This window comes from Mesocricetus auratus, unplaced genomic scaffold (genome assembly GCF_017639785.1).
Source record: "Mesocricetus auratus isolate SY011 unplaced genomic scaffold, BCM_Maur_2.0 Super-Scaffold_100025, whole genome shotgun sequence".
NCBI classification, from domain to species: Eukaryota; Metazoa; Chordata; class Mammalia; order Rodentia; family Cricetidae; genus Mesocricetus; species Mesocricetus auratus.
Window position 1 is genome coordinate 27,365,901 of NW_024429206.1, and position 26,324 is coordinate 27,392,224.

Below are 26,324 nucleotides of genomic sequence, written 5' to 3' on the forward strand. Positions count from 1 at the left end.
GTTCTTTTTACTTATGTGCTCCCTTTAGTTTTTTTTTTATGTACATTTTGTAATAGGGGGTCTCATTATGTAGCCCAGACTGGTCTTGAACTCTTGACCCTCTTGCCTCAGCCTCCTGAGTGCTGAGATTACAGGCACACTCTAGTATGCTTGAAATTACTTGCTTCTTTCCTTTAATAAATTTTCGGTTAATTTTTAAAGTTAGCATACAAAGTGATGGGTTTCATTCACACACGCACGCACACACGCGTACACGCACCACCATCATCGCACGTTGCTCCTTCCTCTCCCACACTGGCCTTGCCCACTCTCCCCCTCCCCTTTCCCTAGGTCCCTTCCTTCTCACAGACCTCCTTTCTGCTCCTCACACGAATTCCATTTCCCTCTTCCTCCCCAGCACCCACCGTTAAGGGGGCATCAAGACAGTTCAGGAGATAAAGGCACTTGGTGCCAAGCCTCCTTTTGATTCCTGGGACCCACACAGCAGAAGTTCTCTCTAACTTTTGCAAGATGTCCGGCCTGCACATACAAGCTATGTACCTGTACACACTCTCTCTCTCTCTCTCTCTCTCTCTCTCTCTCTCTCTCTCTCTCTCTCTCTCTCTCTCTCTCTCTCTATCTCTTTCTCTCTCTCTCCTCTCACAGTTACCTTCTGCTTCCATGACCTACAACCCCCAATTTAGTTATTATTTCATTTTGCACACACACTTCAGTTATTATTTCATTTTGGTTGTTGTTGTTGTGTGTTTGGATGTACAGTGAGTGTGTGCTGGCACAGGCTTGCCATGTGCACCAGTGGAGGTCAGAGGTCAGAGGTCAGCCTGCAGGAATCTGCCCTGTCCTTCTGCCAGGTGGGTTCTCGGGGTGGAGCTCGCACTGTCTGAACTGTCGGGAAGCATCCTGAACCCACTGAGTCATCTTCTCAGCCCAACCCCAATTTAGAGAGTTATTTTTATTTATTACTTTTAGGACATCTTTTATTTAATCGAAAGCGATTTCATGCAACTATCCCAACTCCTGCCTTCCTTACACACCCCCGGTCCATACCCATTCTACCTTCCTATATTTCCCTCTATTTTTCTGTACCTCACAAGTCCAATTAGTGACACCTACTGAAATATGTATGTATTTGCTTTTGGCTAGTGTGTGTGTGAGAGAGAGACAGACAGACAGGAATGTGGCAACGTGTGTATGTGCACATGCATGTAGACAGCCCACAGGTCAAAAGCAGGCATCTCCTTCTATCATCTTATTTCTTGAGACAGGGTGGAGTCCGCTAGGCTGGCTGGCCAGCGAGCCCCAGACACCTGCTGTCTGCTCTAACAATCCCCTCTCTCTTGGTGCTGTGTTCAGACCGTGCCAATGCACCTGACATCTCGCTGTGGGTCCTAAGGGACTGAACGCAGGTCCTTACACTGTGCATCAGACATTTTTATAAACTGTTCCACCTTCTCGGCCCCTTTACCCACTTAGTTCTCTAATAGCTCTCAAAGCCCAGTTCAATCTTCCCAGTGTGCAGAATTGGCGTGTGTCCAATGGCAAGCTGAATATCCGCATCTGGATACAGGGACAGGGGTGTGTTGGCGTCAGCTCGGGAGAGCTCGGGAGAGCACACTGTCCACCTCACATCCTAACTGCTTCTCCAGGGAACTTGAAATCAGCCTCTGATGAAGTATTGACATCATGGAAATCACCAAATGCTTCTAGCTGGCCCTTCCCCCTCCCTGAAGAGACACTCACTCACTACAGGAGCTGGTAGGATGGCTCTGTGTATATGCTTACTCTGCAAGCATGAGGGCTTGAGTTTGCATGTCTAGTACCATGTTTAAAAAGAAAGAAAAGAAAAAATCCATGAGAGGCAGCACACACCTACAACCCCAGCACTGAGCTACAGAGACAGACAGGTTCAGAGGCTTGACGGATAACCAGCCCAGCTGAAGCAGCAAGCTCAAAGCCAATGAGAGGCTCTGTCTCCAAAGAAAAGTGTGTGTGGGAGGGGTCATAGAGGAAGCCACCTCTATGACCACAGGCTTTGGAATATACGTGCATAGGTGAGCACACACACACACACACACACACACACTGTTTGCACACCACTGTTTGTAGACACCTCAACATATTCTCAGCCAAGAGAATATTTTTCTTATTGTTTCTTCGAGACATGGTAGCTCGAGGTGACCTTGAACTTGTACTCTTGCTGTGTCTACGTCACAAGTTCCAGGCATGCACCACACCGCCCAGCTTAAAATGGTTTTTGACATAGGGTCTCAGCTAAGTAGTCCAGGTCGGCTTCAGACTCGCATTCCACAGAGCTGAGGCGATGGCTCTGCAGTTAAGAGAGCACTTGCTTCTCTTTCAGAGGACAGGAGGTGTTCATTCTCAAGTGTCAGAAGACTCCAGACCTTCTGTAACACCATTCCCAGGGCACTCAACACCCTGGCCTCCATGAGCATCCAAACTCACAGACACACACACACATGAATAACAAAAGTAATTCTGGTGCACCCTTTAATCCCAGCACTCGGGGAAACAGAGGCAGGTGGATCTCTGTGAGTTCAAGGCCAGCCTGGTCTACAGAGTGAGTTCCAGGACAGCCAGGTCTGTTACACAGAGAAGTTCTGTCTTGAAAAACCAAAAAGAAAGAAGGAAGGGAGGAAGGGAGGGAGGGAGGGGAAAGGAAAAAGGGAGAAAGAATCCTTGCACGCCTACTGTGGCCTCTCCAGTGTTGAGATCACAGAAGTGCACCTCCATGTCCAGCCATCCTAAATTAAGTTTGCCATCTTCCCCAGCATCTTCTCCTGCCAGCCTTAGACTAACTAGTACAGACTAACCACCATCCACTCAGGAGCCCTCATTCTCTCCTACCCGACTGTAGCAAAGAGAGCAGCTGGGCACAGTAGTTTATGCCTTTAACCTCAGTATCTGGGAATCAGAAACATGAGAGTGGTCGTGAGTTCAAGGCCATTCTGTGCTGCGAATCGACCTCTTGGCTCTGAAAACAAAGCAAAGAAAAACAAAGCAAGTGCCAGTTGTAGCTGGGCACCCTGGTATGAATTGCTGGGGAGGTGAAGGCAAGAGGATAGAGGGTGTGAGGCCACGCTGGGCTACACCTTAAAAAAAGCACAAGCAATGACTTAAGAAGTAGCCCCAGCCGGGTGGTGGTGGCGCATGCCTTTAATCCCAGCACTCGGGAGGCAGAGGCAGGGGATCTCTGAGTTCGAGACCAGCCTGGTCTACTGAGGAGTTCCAGGACAGGCTCCAAAACAATACAGAGAAACCCTGTCTCGAAAAAACCAAACCAAAACAAAACTAAATAGTAGCCCCAGCAAGCTAAGCAATAGTGGAGAGGCTACCTTAAATGCCCATTCCTGATAATGACATTGACGACTACCTTACATGCCATCCTAGAACCTTCATCCAGTGACTGATGGAAGCAGAGACAGACACCCACAGTTAAACACTGAACTGAACCCCTGGAACCCAGTGACAGAGAGAGAGGATTGATGAGCAAATGGGCTAAGAATGGGCTGACAAAACCAGCAGAGACAGCTGATTTGAACAAGGGGGAGCTCTTGGACCCCAGACCGACAGCTGGGAGGCCAGCATGAGACTGATTTAGACCCCCTGAATGTGAGAGTCAGTGAGGAGGCCTGCGCAGTGGATCAGTGTTTATCCCTGGCACACAAATGGACTTTGTGTGTCTATAACACAAAGAGGGATGCTCTCTCAGCCTGGACTCTTAGGGGAGTGCCTGGGCCCTGCCCTGAGTGAAATGACAGACTCTGGAGATCCCTTATGTGGAAGGAAGTGGGGATAGGGTGGGAGGCTTGGGAGGTGGTGATGGGGTGCAGGAGGAGGGGAGGGAGAGGGAGCTGGGATTGACTGTGAAGCAAGCTCTTTTCTAAAAAAAGAAAAACATAATAAAAAATAACGAAAGGAAAAAAAAAAAAGAAGCAGCCCCAAATAGACAACGGGACCACAAGTACTCCCCCTCTGTTTAAAGCTGATCAGACACAGGAAGTGTGGAATATGTATTAATCTAGCATACTATTAGAAAAACAAAGAAGGACGGGTGGCCCTCGTGGTGCGTGGCTGTAAGCCTAAGCCCGGGAGTGGAAGCCCAGCTTGGGCTAGAAAGCCAGACTGGGCTGGGCTGGGGAAGATAGAGTTCCGTGAAAGCCTAGCAGTTAACACCACTATCTCTCAGACAGAGTGTACATCTACCCCTCTAATTCATACCAACTGTTGTTTCTTAGTTCTTACTTGTTTTCTGGCTCTAGGGTGGCCCTTCTCTAATCAGCCTACTAATTAACTGCCAATATCTTTCTTAAACGTAAATTGAATCATAAAACTTCCCTGTTCCAAGTCACGTAGTTGGGCTGGGGCCATAGCTGAGATACAGAGTAGCTGCCTAGAATCCCCCAGTGAGGGGCTGGGGTGTGGCTCAGCGGTAGAGCCCCTGCCTAGAATCCCCCAGTGAAGGGCTGGGGTGTGGCTTAGTGGGAGAGAGCTTGCATGACATGTACAAGGTCCTGGGTTCAATCCTCAATACCATAGAATAAAAGCCCATGTGGTCATTTCTTGTTGCTTCCATATAAGGGGCCAACTTAGCTGCAAGACACCCAGGCCAGGTCATGCCCCCTCCGTTCAGAAATGCCTTCCACCCAGACTCTAACGCTACTACACACAAAAGAAATTGCAGATCATTTTCTGAGATTCATTGTAAAGACCATCTCCCCACCCACGGGGGTAGTTGTGTCCCCACAGCAATACTGACCCCGTCTCTACTGCAACCTCTACCAGGCTGGGTGCTTTTGAGTTGCTGCCACCCGTACGGAGCCAAGGACTTCCTGTGTAGCCAAAGCATTTGGTTTATCTGGCAGAAGGCAGGTTTAGACCTGGGCCAGCAAGAAGCTGACTCTCACAAGATGCCAAGTGTAGATAGAATACAGTCCTGTCAGCAAAGAAGACGATATCTCGACCGGATCAGCGGTGCCTGCATGAGAATTCATCAGGATTGGGCCTGTGGGTGTTGACACTGCTGTATACAAGCTATGTAGACTGGAGGAGGTTAAGGGGAGAGGGACTCCATCTATCGGGCTATGGGGAAACCGTCATCCAGCCAGGGTGGCTGCTTTGGGGTCCCTTAGCTCATCTGCAATAAGCCCGGTAAACTCATCCATTCAAGGGGAGTTTGGTGGAGCTGTGCTTCGGTTTATTACTGGAACCATGTGAGGAGGTGGGTAGGGGTTCTTTATGTCTCTCTAGGGAAGGAATTTTCACAACACCAAATCATTTCCAAGATAAGGGTCTGTAAGGCCTGGGACCGACCTTTGGATACCAACACGGTGTTTATGTTAGCTTGAATGTGGGCATGGAATGTGGGAAGCTCTGGTGAGTTGATTGAATTAATTATTTAACTGTCCATCTTCCTGGATGGACGTTAAACCCTGAGAGTCTCTTCAATATCTGTAACCCATTTTATTCCCATGCCCAGCAGACACCTGCAGAATATTTATGGGTGGTCGGGGAGATGACTCGTCAGGTAAAGGAACTTGCAGTCAAGCCTCCATAACCTGAGTCGGATCCCCAGGACTCGCGCTGTGGAAGAAGAGAATTGTCTTGCAAGTAGTTGTCCTGTGATCTTCACAGGCAAACTGTGGCACGTGAGTGTGTGCATCTCTGTGTGGGTGCATCTGTGTGTGTGTGTTTGTGTGTGCATGTACTTTTTCTCATGTGCACACACACAAGCAATAATCAATGTAGTTGAAAAAAATGGTGGGGGGATGGAATGGCTCAGCGGTTAAGAATACTGGTTGTTCTTCCAGAGGATCTGGGTTCAAGTCTCAGCACTCACATGGCGGCTCAGAGCTGCCTGTACAGGGATCCCTCTTTTGTCTTTGTAAGTACAGGTACCAGACATATACGTGGTACACAGATACACATGCAGACAAACCACCAACACAAACATAATAAAATAAAAACATTTTAGAATATAGGAAAATTAAAGCTATAGTAAGAATAAAACATTTACTCTAATATCAGCACCACTTTCCACACAATTTGATTCAATTATCAGTGATCACTTGCTGGCTGAGTGAGCTTTATCTTTTCTTTTGCTTTGTGTTTGTAAAAGAAGATTTGTTTATTTAATGCATGTGAGTTTCTTACCTGTATGTATATCTGTGCACCATGTACATGTTGGGTACCCAGGGAGATGAGAAGAAGGCATCAGATCCCCAGGAACTGGAGTTACGATGGTTGTGGACCACAATGGGTGCTGGGAATTGAACCCAGGTCCTCTAGAAGAGCAACAAGTGCTCTTAACCACTGAGCCATCTCTCCAGCCTGCTTTTTTTCTTTTTGAGGCAGGTTGTTGCTGTGTAGCCCAGGCTGACCTCGAGCTTACAATCATCCTGCTCCATGTTCCTGAGCGCTGGAATGGCAGCTATGTACTGCCACACTCAACTCATTAGTAAGCCTTCTTTGCCTCTGTTGTTGAAAACTTATGCTCATAATTTTGGTTTGTTTTGAAGACAAACAAATGTATATTTGTAAAGCACTTATTGAAATTCTGGGCACACAGCAAACATTTTTCTCTACTTGGAGAGATCAAGTTCCTTAGGCTGGAGAGATGGCCCAGTGCGTGGTGGAAGCTCCACAGTGCAAGCCTCATGCCCTGAGCGCGATGCTGAGAAACCATTAAAAAGCCAGACGTGATGGTGTGCATGGGTAATCGCAGCAGGTCCTGCAGTGAGACGGGAGGTAGAGACGGGAGGACACCCAAAGCCCACAGACTGCCTGGTGTGGTCTTTATGGCGTAGCAATGGAAACAGAGATCTGGCAGCAGCGAGGTGGAGAGAGAAAACTGACTTCCAGAGTTGTTCTCTGACCTCACGTGCACGCCATGGCACGTGCACACTAGCACTCACACAGGCATAGTGTGCACACAGACACAGACACGCACACACGCACACAGCACATGTACATGCTCACACACGCAATCACACACCCATAGTGTACACAGACTCACACAGGCATAGCGTGCACACAGACAAAGACACGCACACACTCACACACAGCACATATACATACACAATCACACACCCATAGTGTACACACACACATTTCCATACCCATAACACACACACAATTACACTCAGTAAACATGCACACACACAATCACACACCCACAGTGTACACACACATTGCCACACCCCTAACATACACGATCACACTCAGTGCACACACACAATCACACACCCATAGTGTACACACACTCACACAGGCATAGTATGCACAGACACGCACACACTCATGCACAGCACATATATATACTCACACACACAATCACACACCCATAGTGCACACACACATTGCCACACCCATAACACACAATCACACACTGCACACGCACACACAATCACACACCCACAGTGTACACACACACATTGCCACACCCATAACACATACAATCACACACCCATAGCACACACACTCACTCATAATGCTAACAACAGCAGCAGTAAAAGAAGCACAGCTTCTAAGCAGATATGGTGATGCACACCATTGTAGTCCTAACACCTGGGAATCCGAGGCAGGAGGACCAAGAGTTCAAGGCCAGCCTCAAGTGGGCCACATCTTCTGAGTGAACAGTTCAGCACAAATTTTACAAACTTTACTCCCGTTAACCTGTCTGGGTTCCCAGCCATCTCAGGATGGGAGGAGGGGAGGGAGGGGAAACTGTGGTCAGTATGTAAAATAAATGAAAAAGATTAATAAAAAATTAAATATATGCCGGTCGTTGGTGGCGCACGCCTTTAATCCCAGCACTCGGGAGGCAGAGGCAGGCGAATCTCTGTGAGTTCGAGGCCAGGCTGGACCAACAGCCTCCAAAACAGAGAAACCCTGTCTCGTAAAAACCAAAAAAAAAAAAAAATTAAATATATATATTTTTTTGAGACAGGATTTCTCTGTGTAGCCCTCTCCCTCTTTCTCTCCCTCTCTCCCTCTCTCCCTCTCTCCCTCCCTCTCTCTCTCTCTCTCTCTCTCTCTGTGTGTGTGTGTGTGTGTACCCACATGCCGCACTGTGACTATGGAGGCTACAGGACAGCTTGCATGAGCTGGTTCTCGCATGAGCTGGTTCTCTCTCCCACCACGTGAGTCCTGGGGCTTGGACTCGGGTTCCTCAGACTTGGCTTTTTCCCTCTGAGCCTTCTCACCAGCCCTGGCCTCGCTTTCACACACTTTCCACCTGCCCACTGTGTCGGTTCCCTTTAGAGGCAGTGTGGGCTTTACGTGCCTCCCTTGGCTAGTACGGTTTGGACTGCATGCCACTCACTCAGTAGAACATATCTGTCTGTTTATACAGCATCTTGCTGCGTACCCAGGCTGGCCTTGAACCTACGATCCTCCTGCCATAGCCTCCTCCAAGTGCTATTATTAGAGGTGTGTGCCACCATACCCAGCTAAAAGATGTTTCCTGAATTAATTTTAAGGAAATAAATGAATTGTAGTAATTATTTTAACATAACCATGCCTATAGTATGCTGGAATCTATGTCAGGTTCCATGACAAATAAATACTGGCCACAGTTGACTGAGAAGTGAATCGTCTTCTTAGATACCCAGGTGTACCTTCTCCTGCAGCCAGAGGGATATACACTACCTAACACCAGATTGACTGCAATCCTAACTTAGGCATAACAAAACAGGAAAACCTCATGTCTGGGGACAGCTCAGTGGTAGGGCATCTGCCTAGGATCCCCCAGTGAGGGGTTGGGGTGTGGCTCAGTGGTAGAGCCCCTGCCTAGAATCCCCAGTGAGGGGCTGGGGTGTGGCTCAGTGGTAGAGCACCTGCCTAGAATCCCCAGTGAGGGGCTGGAGTCTGATTCAATAGTAGGGTATTTTCTGGATTGGAATTGGACCTCCGACACCAATAGAAGCAGTGAAGATGTCAGCAAGCCATCACCAGGATCCTTCTCTCCCTCAGTTTTCCTGTCAACTTCACGTCTGTATTTTGGAGCATGAAGAAATACCGGCTCTGAGAGGAGAACCCTGTTTCTAGAGAGCAGTGACTTACCAAGGGGTTGCTTGGGGAAATCTCAAGTCTCCCAGCTCCTCAGTCACCTCTCTCCCCTATACTTCCCACCCCTAGCGACACCTGGATTTGTCCCACCCAGGGATCCAGATCTGAAGTCGGATGCAGTTGGTCAGGGAAAGTGCCTATCACCAGCAAATAACGAATCAGGCAGTTTACCCCATCTGTCTTTTGGCTGGGAAGGGCGAGGTCTCTTTCATAGTGAATGTACTGATTACTTTTTTGTTCATTTGCTTGCTTTTGTTTTTTGTTTTTTGAGACAGGGTTTCTCTGTGTAGCCCTGGTTGTGCTGGAACTCGCTCTGCTCTGTAGACCAGGCTGGCCTTGAACTCACAGAGATCTGCCTCCTCTGCCTCCTGAGTGCTGGGATTAAAGGCATGTGCCACCACCGCCTGGCCCTTCACCTCAGGCTGTCTCACTGAACATGGGGAGCATGGATTCAGTGAGATGGCCAGCCTGCAAGGCCTTCGGGACTCTCCTGCCTCTGCCTGCCCCCACCTTGGGGTTACAAGCTGCCACACTTGGATTTTTACATGAAAGCTGGGGATTCAAACCCAGGTCCTCTTGCTTTGCCACTGGGCTATCTTCCTCAACTTTTCTTTTTTGCTCTTCCTTTCTTTTTAAATTTTTTTTTATTTTTTTGAGACAAGGTTTCTGTAAGTCCAATGCAGCCCAGATCACTTCAAGCTTACTATCCTGCCATCTCCTTCAGGATGCTGGAAAGACAGGTAAACTACACCCAGCAAAGAACCGGACTTCCTGGTGAATAACTTTAGACATCAGGCATCTGGGTAGAGAGGAGGGACAAGAAGGCTCGCGACAGTGCCGAGAGCAGGAGAAAGTCTTCTCCAGGGCCTGGAAATGTACCTACACATAACATACAGACCAAATTGCTTATATTTAGGAATATGTATGTATACACATACAAAAAAAAAGAAGCCATGGATTTGAAAGAGAGCAAAGAAAGGTTATGGAAAACTCTGAAAGGAGGAAATGACATGACGCACTAGAATCTCAAAAGTAAAAGAAACAATTTTAAAAAGGCACGCTGGGTTAGCCAGGTGCCTACATGTAAGCTTGTGCACACACGTGTTACATTATGTGTTATGTACAAGGCCAAGGATCTGGGAAATGGTTGAAGGAAAAGTGGCCATTAGAAAAATGAAAGAGAAGGCATTGGAGACAGGGTTCAGTCGGCAGAGTTCACGTCTAGCAAGCATGAAGCCCTGGGTTCCCTCCCCTGAGCTTCACTGGCTGAGTGTTGGCGTGGACTTTGTAATCCTCACACTCTGGAAGTAGAGGTAGGGAGGTCACACTCAGAGTCATCCTCAGATACATAGTGAGTTGTTCGAGCCTAGCCCGGGCTACATGAGGCCCTGCCCCAGATATAAGAAAATAAACCAGTTGTTATGGTACCTGAGGCAGAGACAGGCGGATCTCCGTGAGTTTGAGGCCAGCCTGGCCTACAAAATAAATGAGTAAGCCCAAACTCATGGCGTAAAGACAGGGAGAGATGGAGAGACACATTCTCTGGTCCCTCTCTCCAGCCTCACACCTCCCATTTCTCTATGATTGCATCTAGGCTGAATGTGGTAGACTCTGGCTCGGGAGTCTCGGGATGGACTGTTCTGGCGACCTCTCCTTCAGTTGCATTTTTAAAGAAATTAAAAGACGAAAAAACACTAAGGAAACGGGGGTGGGGCATGCCATCAGGGATCCCATCCCATGCGTCACCCTGTGGAGTTCGTTCCAGTCTCCGTCTCGTTCCTACTTTCTGTGACTCGCCAGTCTCTAGCGTTGCTGCGGTTGGACCCTGCCTCCCTCCCTCCCTCCCAACCTCGGCGTGAAGAAGCCGCTGCCCCTTTAAAGCGGCGGCCCCCAGCCGGGTTATTGTCTCTCTCCGTAACCAATGGGCCGCGCCGTTGGGGGCGGGGGATCCAGCCCCGTGATTGGCCGCCGCTGCGCCCCGCCCCGCCCGGGATCCCGGGAGCTGTCCGGCCGCCTCGGTGCTGATCCCGCCGCCGCCCACGGGCTGCGAGCCGCGTAGAGAGGGCACTATGAGCGGGGGCGTCTACGGCGGAGGTGAGCCGGCCTGGGGCACCGGGCTCTCGGCCTGGTCCACAGCCCCGCATCCCGAACCCGCGCGCCCCAAGCCCTGAGCATCCCTGGGCCTGTCACCTCCGTACCGCACCAGGTGCAGCCTGAGGTTTGGGTCTCCCACTTCTTCTGCTTCCCACCCTCCCGGGGTTCCCAAGCGCGCACTGCCTCCCGGCCCCTGCAACGTTCTTTCCCCTGCCAGGCCACGAGGCAAGGGGGAACTCTGGTGGCTTTGACCCCCGCCACTTCCAGAACGCCCCGAAGTCCAGGTGGATCTCCTACCTGCTCCGTGCTGACGTTCGAACTGTGGCCATACCCCCAGCCTCCTCCCCGAGCTGTATTTATATTTAGGGGGCAGTCTGGGAGAGGTCTGCTCACACACCTGTCTCCTTGTACAGATGAGGTGGGGGCGCTCGTCTTTGACATTGGCTCCTTCTCAGTTCGAGCTGGGTACGCTGGGGAGGACTGCCCCAAGGTGAGCCTTCCAGTCCCCTCCCCAAACCCCTGGGGCTGGGATACCCTCTGCCAGGTGGGTCTGCCCGCGAACAGGCTTGCACAGGTCAACCCAAGTAGCTCACCTGAGTGGAGACAGGGGAGGAAACCCAGGGGTGGCGGAGGGCCTGGAGTGCAGTTGGACGAGGGACTTGGAAGGGGTGACCCAGCTGGGCATGGTAGCACACTCCTTTAACCCCGGCACTCGGGAGCAGAGGCATTGGGATCTCTGTGAGTTTGGGCACCAGCCTGGTCTACAAAGAGTGCCGGGCCAGCCGGGGCTTCATAGTGAGACCCTGTCTCCCCGTTCCTGTTCCTCACTACCAGGCTGACTTCCCCACCACTGTGGGGCTGCTGGCCGCAGAAGAGGGGGGCGGGCTGGAGCTGGAGGGGGAGAAGGAGAAGAAAGGGAAGATTTTCCACATCGACACCAATGCCCTGCACGTGCCTCGGGATGGAGCGGAAGTCATGTCGCCCCTCAAGAACGGCATGAGTAAGGGGCCCCCACGCACCACCTTCTGAAACAGACTGGGAGCTACCCCCTCCCACGCGTGGACCCAGATCTCCACATCCACAGAGTCTTCCCTGATGCTGACCAAACCCCAAGAACCTCCTCACTGCTCCCTACAGGGATCTCAGACCTAGAATTCTGGACCTAAGGGAGGGGGTGCTTGTCAGCTGAAGATGGTCTGGCCCCCTCTAGACTTGGCCTCCCTCCCTCCTTTACCTCTCGTCTCTGACCCTGGCCTTCCTTCCCACTTCCTCTCAACGCCGGTCCTATGTCCCTAGTTGAGGACTGGGAGTGCTTCAGAGCCATCCTGGATCACACCTACAGCAAACATGTCAAGTCCGAGCCAAACCTGCACCCAGTACTCATGTCGGAGGCTCCGGTGAGTGCCTCATCCAAACCCACATCCGCCCCGGGTCCCTGGTGACACATCCTTTCCACCATCACCTCTAACTCGGGGCCACCACTATCAGTCTTTTCCAGAATTTTCCTCCTCACCCTGTCATCTCAGCCACATGCCTTCCACCCGGGGTTACTCTCCATCCCTGCCTTCTCTCTTCTAGCTCCATCCACCCCATTGCCCGCTGCTGTTCCGTGTACTTAACGTTTGGGTCAGGGTTACACACACACACTACCAATGGAGCTCAGTGCGTAGAGTGTGTGCCTGGACCGTAGGAGGCTCCCGGCTTAGTGCCCACTCCCGAAGGAAAAAAGGTTAAGCCCGTAATCCCAGCACTCAGGAGGTCAAGGCAGGAGTTCAGCAATTCAAGGTCACCTCCAACTACATAGGGCTACACAGAGAGACTCGGTTTCAAAAACAATACAAAACAGAACCAAAAACCCACAAAATACCTATCTCCTCATGTATCCTTTCTGTTGTTGAGAATTTCACACATGCCTATAATGTCTTTTATTAAATACATCACATCTCTCTCCCCCAGCTCTCCCTTATTTCTCCTACCTTTTGTCTCCCTAGTTCATGTGCTTTAAAAACAAACAAGCAAAAGAGACTGGGTCTACTTAGTGCTGTCCACCTAGTACCGCCTCTATTGCATGGGTGTGAGACCCTCTATGGGAGCATGAGTCCCTCTCAAAAGCCTTACCACTAGCTGGGTGGTGGTGGTGCACACCTTTAACTCCAGCACTCCGGAGGCAGAGGCAGGGGGAGCTCTGTGAGTTCAAAGCCAACCTGGTCTACAGAGAAAGTCCTGGGACAGCCAGAGCCTTTACGCAGAGAAACCCTGTATCACTTCTTTTTTAATCTGAGTTTATACTCTTTTATATCTTAAAGGCTAATAAGAACTGAATCAGCATGGTTACTTTTTCATTCTCAATGTAACTTTGTCTTCCGCAGATCTAAGAATTGTTTCTATTTTGCTTAATCTTTCTATTTATCAGTGTAATCCTAAATTACCCATTAGACATGATGTATTTTCTCAAGACACTAATTCCATGATCTATTAATTTAGTGTTATTGAAGAAATCTCTCTCGGAGCCCATTGACACATTCCACTTTGGCTTAAATTTGGGAAATAGCTGTTATACTAACATCTTCCTTCAGCATTACCTAGTAGAATCTCGTTGTTTCTTCTAAGAAAAGTGGATGTATCTATGACTTGACTCCTTTTCCTGATTCACACCTTTGTTTTCATGGAGCAGATCCTCACAGGAATTATTTCCTTTGAGACTGTGCATTGATAGTTTAGGTAGGCATCATACTCCAAGTTGGAAGACATTTTTCTTCAACTCTTAAAAGCCTTGCCTTCTGCTGTCCTTGATTGAACATCTACTGTTGTTACTGAGAAGTCTACAATCATCTTACTGCCCCCGCCCAAAAAAAGTGGAATTTTTCACTCCATCCTAAGTGTCATAAAACTTCACCGTGATATTTAATGATGTTGGCATATTTCATTAATTGTTATGAAAACCACTGGACAGGGCAGTGGTGGCAGACACCTTTAACCCAGCACTTGGGAGGCAGAGGCAGGTGGATCTCTGTGAGTTCAAGGCAAGCCTGGCCTACAGAGTGAGTTCCAGGACAGCCAGGGTAACCCAGAGAAACCCTGTCTTGAAAAAACAAAACAAAAAAGTAAACAGAAATTGTTCTGGAAACCTTTGCCTTTCAGTTAAGTGAACCATTATTATATCATTGTCTTACCCACAGTGTAGCTGTGTTTTCTAGTTATGTGTGTGAGCATGTGCTGAGTGTCATATTGTACAGCAGAGGACGACTTGCAGGACTTGGTTCTCCTCTTTCACCATGTAGGGTCTGGGAATCAAATTAGGTCATCAGGTTTGGTGACAAGCATTTGTTGGCCCATTGAGTAAAAACGTTTTAATTATGGTTTTACTATTTATCTCTCTCCATTGCCTTTTTGCTTCCACTTTTGGGAAATCCCATTGCTTATAATTTACAGCCCCTAAATTGGTCCCTTAATTTTCTTGTAATTTCCCTTCTGTTTTTTGTTTTGTTTGTTTTGTAATTTTTTGAGACAGGGTTTCTCTGTATTGTTTTGGAGGCTGTCCTGGAACTCGCTCTGTAGGCCAGGCTGGCCTGGAACTCACAGAGATCCGCCTGCCTCTGCCTCCCGAGTGCCGGGATTACAGGCGTGCACCACCAACGCCAGGCTTCCTTCTGTGTTTTATCATTACCTTACCTTTTCTTCTTCTAATTTCCAAGCCTTTGTTTTGTCCAACCATTTGCTGAGTTTACCATATCTGCTCCTGTACGCTTAGTCTCTACACACTCTTTTACTGTCCACGAATGCTCCTTTCAATTCCCTTCTTTTTAAATGACTGGAACCTGAAAACATCTGAAGGCTATTTTCATTTTCCTGAGGGAGGGTGCTGGTGATTGAAATTAGGGCCTCAAGAATTCTAGGCAGAAGCCCTACCACTGAGACACGTCTCTACGAATGTTCTATTTTGTTCTTGTATTGTCCTTTACTACAGATGTCACTAATTTATTGTTAGGGATCTTCCTTCTTCCACACTGTTTTTCTTACCATGCTTTGGCATCCATCTGATTTTAGAGGCTTTTAGAACATGCAAGTGTTGCCTGTTTTTGTTTAAAAGTGGTACATTTAGAGAGAGAGGAGAGAGAGAGAGAGAGTGAGAGAGAGAGAGAGAGAGAGAGAGAGAGGAGAGAGAGAGAGAGAGAGAGAGAGAGAGAGAGAGAGAGAGAGAGAGAGTCCCTGTGTAAGGAGTATGCAGCTTGCTGTATCCTATGCTATGAGACTATCTGAGGAGGGAATTTTGAGGGAATCTCTGCTTTTGCATCTTTATAAATCCTTCTATTATTTTTTTTTTTTTTGGTTTTTTGAGACAGGGTTTCTCTGTATTGTTTTGGAGGCTGTCCTGGAACTCGCTCTGTAGACCAGGCTGGCCTGGAACTCACAGAGATCCGCCTGCCTCTGCCTCCCGAGTGCTGGGATTAAAGGCGTGCGCCACCAACGCCCGGCTAAATCCTTCTATTATTAAATTGAAAATCTTTATATTTTTAAAAATCATTTTATGTGTATGAGTGTTTTGCTTGTGTGTGTGTGTGTGTGTGTACCATGTGTGTTCTTGGTGCCCCTGGAGGTCAGAAGGTGTCAGATCCCCTAGGACTGGAGTTACCAATGATTGTGAGCTGCATGAGAGTGCCCAGAATCGAACCCAGGTCCTCTGCAAAAAGTAGGTCTATGCACTGAGCTAACTCTCCAGCCCTAAATTACATTTTAACTAAATTAACTGATTTGTTGTTATTATTATTATCGGGTTTTTTTGAGACAGGGTTTTACTGTGTAACAGCCTTTGCTGTTCTAGAACTCCCTCTGTAGACCGGGTTGACCTTGAATTCACAGAGATCTGCCTGCCTCTGCCTCCCAAAGTACTGTGACTAAAGGTGTGTGCTACCGCTGCCCGGCTAATTCATTATTTTTATTTTAAGAACATTTTTTTATTTTGTAAGATTATGTTATTTTTAATTATGTGTATGCAAATGTGTCTGTGTATGTGTATGCTCACACGTGTGCAAGTTCCCATGGGGGCCAGAGGAAGTCAAATCCCCTGGAGCTGGAGCTATAGCTGACTGTGAGCTGTCCCAAGGGGGTGCTGGGGACCAAACAGGGTCCTCTGCAAGAGCAGCAGACGCTCTTAACAGCCCCTAACATTTGAATGCGGCATCACATATTTCCACCCCAGAGATTTGTCCGATTGCTGGTTTCAGTGAAGGCATGGAGTTGGGGGGCCCTCAAGATGCACTAAGTTCTCAGTGTGATGTTTTCACTTCCATCTGTGTCAAGGGTCAGGGACCCTCAGACTGACTCGCTTTGAAGAATCCACTTGGGGAGCTTGAGTGGACCACAGCTCAAGTGTTAAATAGTTTATTGTCATCTAGAACTCATTACATAACCTGGTTTAGGCTCAAAGTCACTGTCCTCCTGCCTCAGTTTCCTCATTGCCGGGATTACAGCAATGCATCACTACATCTGGATGCTTCTGTCCCTGTACAGATATCTGCAAAGGGTGTTTCATAAACTGGAATCACACAATACGGCTCTTGGTCTCAGCATACTTTTGGGGAGTGGAGACTGATGCTAAGAGGCTGGCACACTGAGCATGCCTTCCACCGCGGGGCTGCCTGCTGGCCTGTGTCTGCATCTGCTTACTTCGCGTATTTTTATGTTATGGTGTCGTAATATTGTCAGCACTTCATTTTTTGTTGTGGGTGAGGAATATTCCCTTCAAAGACATACCACGGTTTACATATCCAGTCATCCATTCATGTGTCCATCTACCAGCTGCTGCTATGAGCACTTGTATGCCGAGATTTCCTCTAGTACTTGCTTTCACTCTTGAGAAAGATCATTCGTCTTATTTTGTGTGTGTTAGCGTTAGCTGCATGTATGTGTGTGCACCATGGGTGTGCCTGTTGCCTATGGATGCTAGAAGAGAGCATAGGGTCCCTAGAGATGGTTGCGAGCTCCTGCGTTTGTGCTGTGAACCAAACCTGCACCTTGACAAGAGCAGCAAGTGTTCCTAGACACTGAGCCTTCTCCCCAGCCCCTTGTTTTTATTTCCTTTGCGTACATAACCAGGACTGGAGTCACGGTCCTGTGGATTTGAGGGACCATCAGGTACACTCTGCAGTGGCTGAACCCTTTTATGGCCCTACGAGTGTGTCCCAATTTCCCACCAGCATGTTGCTTTCTAGTTTTTATATAGGGGGCATTCATTGACTTGCTCACTGTGCATGTATGTTGGCACCTGCATGCCGTGGCACACACGTGGAGTTCAGGGGACAGCTTGCAGGAGTTGGTCCTCTCCACCCATCATGAGGACCCTGGGATTGAACTCAGACCCTCAGGCTTGGCAGCAAGTGCTTTTACCAGATGAGCCTTCTCGCCAGCCCTGCCTTTCCGGTTTTTAATTACCAACATTGTGTACATAGGTGTGAAGTAGGACCTCATTATGCTTTTGATTTGCATTTCTCCGGTGACTAACGATGCTGGATTTGCATTTCCCTAGTGGCACATCTCTCTATGTGCCTGCTTGCTGGCTTTTGTAGGTTTCTGTCTTTTAGAAATGTCCCTGTTTTTGCTGGGATCTTGAGAGGTGAAAAATCCCGTTGTTACCCAGAGATCATCTTGGTGTCTGAGGCAGTCGGGGTGGGGTTGGAGCCCCGAAAGAGACTGGGCTGTAGAGAGAGCACGGGAAGAGCACCAGGCTTGGCATGGGAGGACGGAGATCCCAGAACCAGCCTGTTAAGAACCCCGTGTGGGGCCACGGCTGCAGCTCAGTTGCTAGATAGAGCGCTGGGCTAGCATGCAGGAAATTGTGGCTTCCACCCCTGACACCACCTAAACTGCACGCCCGCAATTCCAGCCCTCAAGAGATGAGGCAGGAGGACCAAAAGTTCAGTAGCACCCTCAACTACGTATCATGTTCAAGGCCACCCTGGGCCACAGGGGTTCTTGTCTGAAAAAAAAAAACAAAGCAAAATGAAACAAAGACCAAAGGGAGGTGGCCTAGTTGGGGAAGCGTTTGCTGCAGAAGCCTAAGGACCTGACTTCAGCCTAAGGACCTGTGAGCTCAGCAACAGACACCTGTAACCCCAGCTCTGGGGAGGTGAGCCGAGAGATTTCCTAGGGTTTGCTGGCTAACGAGCCCCGCAAAATTGGAGAACTTCAAGTTCAGTGAGAGACCTTGCCTCAAAACATAAGGTGGACAGTGGTTGAGGAAGACACCTTTTTCAATTCCTTCCCTCCCTATGCATATGCACAGAGACGGACAGACAGGCAGACACACACAATAAATAAATAAGTGGGAAAATGGCATTCTTAACCAGGCATGGTGGTGTATATTTGTTACACCAACACTTGGAAGACCCTGGCAGGAAGATCAACAATTTGAGGCTAGTTTGGGCTATACAGCTAGATCTTGTGTCAAAATAAACTAAAGTGTAAAACAAAATAAGGCTGAGGACACAGGTCAGTGTTAGAGTACATGTCTTGGACGTACCAGACCACCAGTTTTAACCCCAGAACAACAAAATAAAATCAAATAAAGCTCCTTATAGTTCTTATAGCGTAAAGGTTTATGTGGGCCAAGCGCCCTGACCTGTTTCCTAGTCTGTTATGTGTATATATTTCTGTGTATGTATATGTGTGTGTGTTTGCACACAATGTATGTGAATGTATGTATGGGAGTGTTTGCATCCATATGCATATTTGTGTCTGTAAATCCATGTATGTTTACATACATGTATGTAAAATGTGTGTATGAATGTCTGTATATGTGTGCACAGTTGTGTCTATGAATCCACGTATCTATATACATACATACATGTGAAATGTGTGTATAGGAATGTCTATATATGTGTATGTGTTCCAATGAGTGCATTTGTTGCTGTGTATGCCTGCATGTGTGTACGTCAACACGGCACATCCACACGCTCTCACACACACTGACTGTGCCTCCATCTGGCCCCTCCCCCCCTGTGCTCTCTTCACAGTGGAACACTCGAGCCAAGCGCGAGAAGTTGACAGAGCTGATGTTTGAGCAGTACAACATTCCTGCCTTCTTCTTGTGCAAGACAGCCGTGCTCACGGCGTATCCTGTGGCTTGGCAGCTCTGCTGGGGGCGCGCCCGGGTGGGGGGTGTGAGATGGGCTGAGCTAGGTGGGGCTGGGCCTGGATCCCTGGAGATCCCTGTCTTGTGTGGGAACACGGTCTGTGCACTCGCTAGTGCAGAAAACCCCGCAGCTGAAGGCTTGAGACTGGGGGTGGGAGGGGACCAGTGGCTGTCCCTGTGCCCCAGGTCAATCTCAGCAGGAGGAGGGTGGCCAAGCAAAGAACAGGCCCTGACCGGGCATGGAGGTGGCTCCTTCCCAAATGGCCAGTGTGGCCGTCGCCTTTCCTCAGGACAAGTGGTACACTGAACTCTGTGCTGAGTGCTGAGTGACAGGGACCCCAATTCAAGGAGCCCACAGGACACAGGACCACACGCACCTGGAACCCCGGCACTCACAGGGCTTGAAGAGGTGAAGTGAAAATTCAAGGCCTGGGCTACCAAAACCAAGAACAAGGGACTGCGGATGTAGACCAGTTGGCCTAGAACGTCTGATGCTCTGGCCCCCAGCTCCACATAAACTGGGCTACGAAATACAGACTAGCACCAAGCAAGGCAGGATGATTGCCTTTAGTTTAAGACCAGCTTAAGCTACACCATGGGTTCCAGGCTAGCCTGGACTACAAAGTGAGATGCGTGCGTGCGTGCGTGTGAGCAATGACTTAGCAGTTAAGAGTACTCGCTGTGCCTGTTTTGATTTCCAGCACCCGCATGGGACAATTCAGCAATTACAGTAATTGCCACACAAATATGAGTTTGGGTCCTCAGAAGCCCACATATATATCTGGTGGGCATGATGACCTACTTGTAAATACAGCCTCCCTAATTGGTGGTCAGCAAGAGTAGCCATATCAGAGAGCTCCGGACTTAATTGAGAGTACTTTCTTGAACGAATAAGGTGGAGGAGCGATCAAGGATGACTCTTGACATGAACCTTGGGCTTCTGCTTATACACTGGTACATACATGCACACACACATACATACACTCACACACATACCTATGCAAAAAAGAAAATAAAAGTAAGTCAAAGGTTATATCTTTTGGGTTTACGCCGGGAGAACAGAGAGGGACCAAGGCCCGACCCCGGTCCTGACTCTCACTGTCTGCCACTGTCTCCTTGACTAACCCATCCCATGCCAGCTTTGCAAATGGGCGCTCCACGGGCCTGGTGCTGGACAGTGGGGCCACCCACACCACAGCCATCCCAGTCCACGATGGCTACGTCCTGCAGCAAGGTGGGCTTGTTGGGGCTCCGGGTGGCCGGGGATGGCTATGTCCTACAGCAAGGTATGCCTTGTTGGGGCTCCGGGGTGGCTGGGGAAGCCTGGTTCTGACACCGCCTCCCCTTTCAGGCATCGTCAAGTCACCCTTGGCAGGGGACTTCATCTCCATGCAGTGCCGGGAACTCTTCCAGGAAATGGCTATTGACATCATTCCTCCTTACATGATTGCAGCCAAGGTAGGACCTCTGCTGTGTCCAGAGATGCCTGCTACACTCCTGGCATGTGCCTTATACCCATCAGTCCCCTGACCCATGAGATAGCGGAGCAAACCCCCCAGAAGGTCATGGACCCAGTTCCTGGAGGAATTTTCCAGAGACTGGGACAGGCTTCAGGTCACGACTGAGGTCATGGCTGAGAGCGAATGGGTGAGGCTGGTGGGATGCGTCCAAGGGTGTGACATATCCGAACTCTGAAACCAGATGTGGTGAAGCACATCTGTAATCCTAGTACTTGAGACGCGGAGGCAGGAGGGTCAGGAGTTCAAGGTCAGCCTTGGGAGCATAGTAAACTAGAGGCCAGCCTGGACTACACAAGTCACTCTCTCTCAAAAACCAAACAAGCAAACAACAACAAGCCAAAATACAGGGGCAAAGGATGCGGCTCAGTTAACAGGGCCTTGACGTGTGAAGAGTCTTGACCTGGATCCCAGCACTGCATCAACCTTGGCTGTATGAGGGCCGCCTGGACGATGTGAATTCCATCTCAACAAACAAACAAACAAACAAAAAGCATCTGAAGCCAGGCGGTGGTGGCGCACACTTTTAATCCCAGCACTCGGGAGCCAGAGGCAGTCGGATCTCTGTGAGTTCCAGGCCATCCTGGTCGATAGCATTACAGGACAGTTGAGGCTACACAGAGAAATCCCGTCTCAAAAAACCAAAGAAATAAAATAAAACAAAGCATCCGAAGAAAAAAAACCCAGGTTCAAGTCCTTCCTCATGGGGAAGCCATGAGACCCTGGGCATCATAAAAAAGCTTCCCAGATGAGGACAAAGGACCCATTAATCAGGGTTTTAAGATCTCACATAGCCCAGGGTGACCTCAAACTCACTATGTCACTGAGGATGACTTGGCTTTCTCTAGCCTCCTGCCTCTACCTCCTGTGTGCTGGGGCTGGGATGAGACCCAGGGCTTCTTGGTCTGAGGCAAGTGCTCTACCCAGCGAACACCATCCCCAGCCCCTGAGATTCAGGCCCTTGGCATCACAGTTGCAGAGTGTGTCTCATACACCGGGCAGCCTGTCACAGTCTTCACTTTCCCGGTAGGGAAGGGTGACAGGGCACTCCATCTCCTTGGAGACTGAGCTGCTCAGCAGACGTGCCAATGGGCTGGGCAAGTGCCAGCTGGGAAAGGACACTTATAGACTGTGTCCTCACAGGAGCCTGTGCGCGAGGGAGCCCCCCCAAACTGGAAGAAGAAGGAGAAGCTACCCCAAGTCTCCAAGTCCTGGCATAACTACATGTGCAACGTGAGGCTGCAGCTGAGAGAGCTCCCCTCCATCCCCCACCCCCACCAGCCCCGGGCCTCCTGCTTTATAACTGAAGAGGGGGAGGGTGGAACTGTGGGGGGACCCCAGTTGGGGGAGGGGGTCTCGAGATGGAGACAGAGGGCAGCCAGACCTCACCCCTCCCTGCTCCTCAGGAGGTGATCCAAGACTTCCAGGCCTCCGTGCTGCAGGTGTCTGACTCGCCTTACGATGAACAGTGAGTAGGGCTGAGCCCTGCAGAGTGGGAAAGGGGCCCCAGCGGATGATGAGCTAACGCTGTAATGTCAGCATTGAGGAAGGCTGAGGCAGGGGGATGGAGAGTCCCAGGTTAGCCCGGCCTGCATAGCAGGTGAGGGAGGGGCTCTGGGACTACAGCTCAGCTTACACCAAGCTCCGGGTTGCGTCCTCAGCTCCACATCTATGGGTCTTAGTGGTACAAACTTGAAGTCCAAGCTTGGGAGTCAGAGACAGAAGGATCAGGAGTTCAAGGCCAGCCTCTGCTACTTATTGAGTTGGAGGCATGCCTGGACTACATGAGACACCATTTCAAAAACCAAAGGTGGGGGGACAAAACTGGGGACCACGGGACGTCTAGAGCACCTACCTGGCAGTCGTTTGCCAGCATGCCAGACAGAGTCTTGCTCCTTTCCTGGGCAGGGTGGCCGCACAAATGCCCACTGTGCACTATGAAATGCCCAATGGCTACAACACAGACTATGGCGCCGAGAGACTTCGAATCCCTGAGGGCCTGTTTGATCCCTCCAATGTCAAGGTGTGGCTGGGTGCCGGGTACTGGTTAGGGTGGGATTGGCTGGAGTCTTAGATCCAGAAGTGAGGTGGGGGAGTCTGGGAAGGATGATAGGGATTTGGGGGGAAACGGAAGCAGGGTCCCCAATGCCCACCTCGTCTCTGTCCACAGGGGCTGTCCGGGAACACCATGCTAGGAGTGGGCCACGTGGTCACCACCAGCATCGGCATGTGTGACATTGACATTCGCCCGGTGAGGCCGGAACCTAAGGCTGGGCAAAGGGGCCTAGAGCTGATGTGGAGGAAGGGAAGGGCTGTGCTCTGCAGGCTTACCCTTCTCCCTGCTCCAGGGTCTCTATGGCAGTGTCATTGTCACTGGCGGGAACACTCTGCTTCAGGGATTCACAGACAGGCTTAACCGGGAGCTTTCTCAGAAGACCCCACCGGTGAGCGCCCACCCCACCCCACCCCAGTCGGAGCATCTGGATCCCAATCCTGGCTTAGTTCTTTGAACCCCAAATCCCTCTTGAGTCCTCTACATGGAAATGCTCAGAGCCCCTGCGCCTGTGGCTCCCTCCTGCTCACCAAGCCTTGTCCCTTCCCAGAATCGAGATGTCCATTTCCCCCAGCCCCTCTTTCTCCCCCAGAGCATGCGGCTAAAACTCATCGCCAGCAACAGCACCATGGAACGCAAGTTCAGCCCCTGGATTGGGGGCTCCATCTTGGCCTCACTGGTGAGAGCAAAGGGACATGCCCCTGAGTATTCGGAGAGGGTTGCCCATTTTCAGTCAACAACGTGGACCTAGTCACACCTGTAACCCCACACTAGGGAGGCCGAGGCAAGGGGGGTTTCAAGTTCTAAGGCTACCCTGGCCTATATAGCACGACCCCGTTGCCAGAGAACAAACTTAGCTGCGGCTCCTCAGTGCCTTCCGCCTCCTGTTTGAGACAGATACCCTCACTGTTCTGGAAGTCTCTGATTCAGCTAGGCTGGCTAGCCGGTAAGCTCAAATCCTGTTTTTACTGGAGACTGACCTCAGGTCCTCGTGCCTGTGAAGCCAACTCTTTACTGACTGAGACATAACCCCAGCCCTGAAAAAGAAAAAAAAGTGTTCCTGGAGCGAGTGCAATCAGTGAATGCTCCCTGAAGACTTCGGGGCATCCTCAGGGTACAAGTCGGGAGGCAGGGAGATTTTTGGTGAGGCAGCCACGGTCATCAGTGAGTAGAGGGGACGTCCTGGGATTTGGGCTGGGAGAGCCGTGCGATGATTACAGTGAGTCTTCCCATGGTGTGACCAAAGGGGCGATGCAGGGTGGGCTGCCTGGCCCGCGAGCCTCAGGGATGGGCCTGCCTCTGCCTCCGAGTGCTGGGGTAAAAACTGCGTGCCCTGGGCCCAGTTTTGTTTTTGTGTCCTGCCCCCCCTCCCCCAAGACAGGGTTTCTCTGTTGTTTTGGAGGCTGTCCTGGAACTCGCTCTGTAGACCAGGCTCACAGATCCGCCTGCTTCTGCCTCCCGAGTGCTGGGGTTAAAGCACGCCCAAGCTTTTTTTTTTTAATGTGGGTTTTGGGGATAGAATTTATGTTCTCAGCTACACAGAGTTCAAAGTCAGCCTGTTGAAAGAAAGGGGGAGGGGGAGGGAGCAGAAGAGGAAAGGGGAAGAAAAGAGAAAGGAAGGGGGGGTGGAAGGGAGGGGAGGGGAGCAGAGGGCAGAGGAGAGGAGGCAGGGGAGGGGAGGGGAGGAGGCAGGGGAGGGGAGGGGGAGGAGGCAGGGGAGGGGAGGGGAGGAGGCAGGGGAGGGGAGGGGAGGGGAGGGAAGGGCAGGGAAGAGGAGGCAGGGGAGGGAGGGGAGGGGAGGGGAGGGGAGGGGAGGGGAGAACTCACAGGAGAAGAGGTCCGGGCGATTCTGGAAGATGGTGAGTTCAGTTATGAGCATAGAGAGCTTAAGGTCAAGGGTATCCAGGAGGAAGTAGCCCAGAGATAGCCGGGTGTCTGAGTCTGGAACAAGAGCCTGGGGAGTGGCAGGGACGAATGAGCCCTCCCCCCAGGCTGCTCTATGAGGGGAGACACCAGCCTTCAGGTGGAAGCCTCGGAGCAGCCATCCGTGAGAACATACAGGGCTCCTGGAGAGCATCAGGGTGGGTGGCAGTGAGGTGGCCAGGTGGCCTGGGCATGATGATGAGCTGGCCGTGGTACAGAGACATAATCCCGGAACCCTGGAAGCCAGGCAGGAAGCTCACAGGCCGAGGTCAGCCCGGGTAACTCAGTAAAAGGCAAATGAATGCAAGGGCCGAGGAGACCACCCAGGAGGCAGAGCACTTGCTGCAGAAGCTGGAGGACCCGGGTTCGGGTCCCTGGAACCACAGGAAACTGAGTGGGAGAGCTTTTGTCCATCGTCTCGGAGCACTTACATCAAAATGGGAGAAGACAGGAAAGGCTCCTGAAGCTGCCGGGCCAGCTAGCCTCCAAACAGAGAGGCAAAGCAGAGACCCTGCCTCGGAGTGGAAAGGAGAGGATCGACCCACGGTTGCCCTGTCCTCATATGTGCATGTAGACCAATCATGACACATGCAAACATAGACACATATACATATGAACAAAAAAGTTTTAATCCCCCAGTGAGGGGCTGGGGTGTGGCTCAGTGGTAGAGCTCCTGCCTAGAATCCCCCAGTGAGGGGCTGGGGTGTGGCTCAGTGGTAGAGCACCTGCCTAGAATTACTCCAGTGAGGGGCTGGGGTGTGGCTCAGGGGTAGAGCTCCTAAAATCTCCCAGTGAGTAGGAGGGATACAGGCAGAAACGCAGTAGGTAAGGAGAAGAACGGGTGTGGTGGTGTAGAGGGTGTGGGGTGATGCCGGGGCTCTCCCACAGCTTATGTTACCCCTTTCTCCCAGGGCACGTTCCAGCAGATGTGGATCTCCAAGCAGGAATATGAGGAGGGAGGGAAGCAGTGCGTGGAGCGGAAGTGCCCCTGAGGTTGCCCACTCCTCCCTCCTCAAATGCCCACCACACCCCCTCCACTGCCTTGTGGGGAAATCCTACCAGCCAGGCCTCCGAAAGCGCGGAACCCTCCATCTCCCACTGTCCTCCCCTCTCTTACCCACGTCTTCTTAGACTGTGATGTTTCTGAGTTGAAATAAGCTTAAAAAAAAGTTTTAAGAAAATAAAGAATTTGAGCTCCTTGGGGATAGGGAGTGGGGCGCGGGGGTCTGGCGAGAGGCCAGAGAGCGGCGAGTCTACATTCACGCTGCGCTGGGGCACGAAATTCGTAGGTTTCAGTGGGGTCAGGACTCGCGGGGCGGGGCCACCCGGGGGCGTGTCTGGTGTGCTTGGCCTAGGTGCAGGCTTTGGGTCTCCCGGGGAGCGTGGTCCAAGAGACGCAGGGACCTGCTGCTACAGCGAGCTCGGCTGCTGTGCTTTCCCACTCGGCAGGGACTGGGGTACCGGTGAGCCCCTACCCTCAGCTCCTTCTGGGCCTGGTTAGGACCTGCAGTGTCCCAGG

At 50.6% G+C, this 26,324-nt stretch overlaps 1 protein-coding gene across 1 annotated transcript; it reads left to right on the plus strand.

The window, feature by feature from the left end:
- Positions 1-11,059: 11,059 nt before the first annotated feature.
- On the plus strand, positions 11,060-25,990 carry Actl6b (actin like 6B). The gene is made up of 14 exons (XM_005080418.4): positions 11,060-11,181; positions 11,595-11,671; positions 12,016-12,181; positions 12,478-12,578; positions 19,194-19,291; positions 20,452-20,546; positions 20,664-20,770; positions 21,973-22,062; positions 22,236-22,297; positions 22,738-22,852; positions 23,000-23,080; positions 23,178-23,273; positions 23,475-23,561; positions 25,717-25,990. Exons 1-14 carry the CDS (start codon positions 11,157-11,159, stop codon positions 25,795-25,797), a joined length of 1,281 nt encoding a protein of 426 aa, XP_005080475.1. The 5' UTR covers positions 11,060-11,156; the 3' UTR covers positions 25,798-25,990.
- The last annotated feature ends 334 nt before the right edge of the window (positions 25,991-26,324 follow it).

What these genes read in the sequence shown, in the direction of transcription:
- Actl6b (XM_005080418.4), top strand. Translation starts at nt 11,157, where the DNA reads ATGAGCGGGGGCGTCTACGGCGGAG. An exon ending in CGGGGGCGTCTACGGCGGAG is followed by an intron (nt 11,182 to 11,594) that starts GTGAGCCGGCCT and finishes CTCCTTGTACAG; the next exon opens with ATGAGGTGGGGGCGCTCGTC. An exon ending in GTGACATTGACATTCGCCCG is followed by an intron (nt 23,081 to 23,177) that starts GTGAGGCCGGAA and finishes TCCCTGCTCCAG; the next exon opens with GGTCTCTATGGCAGTGTCAT.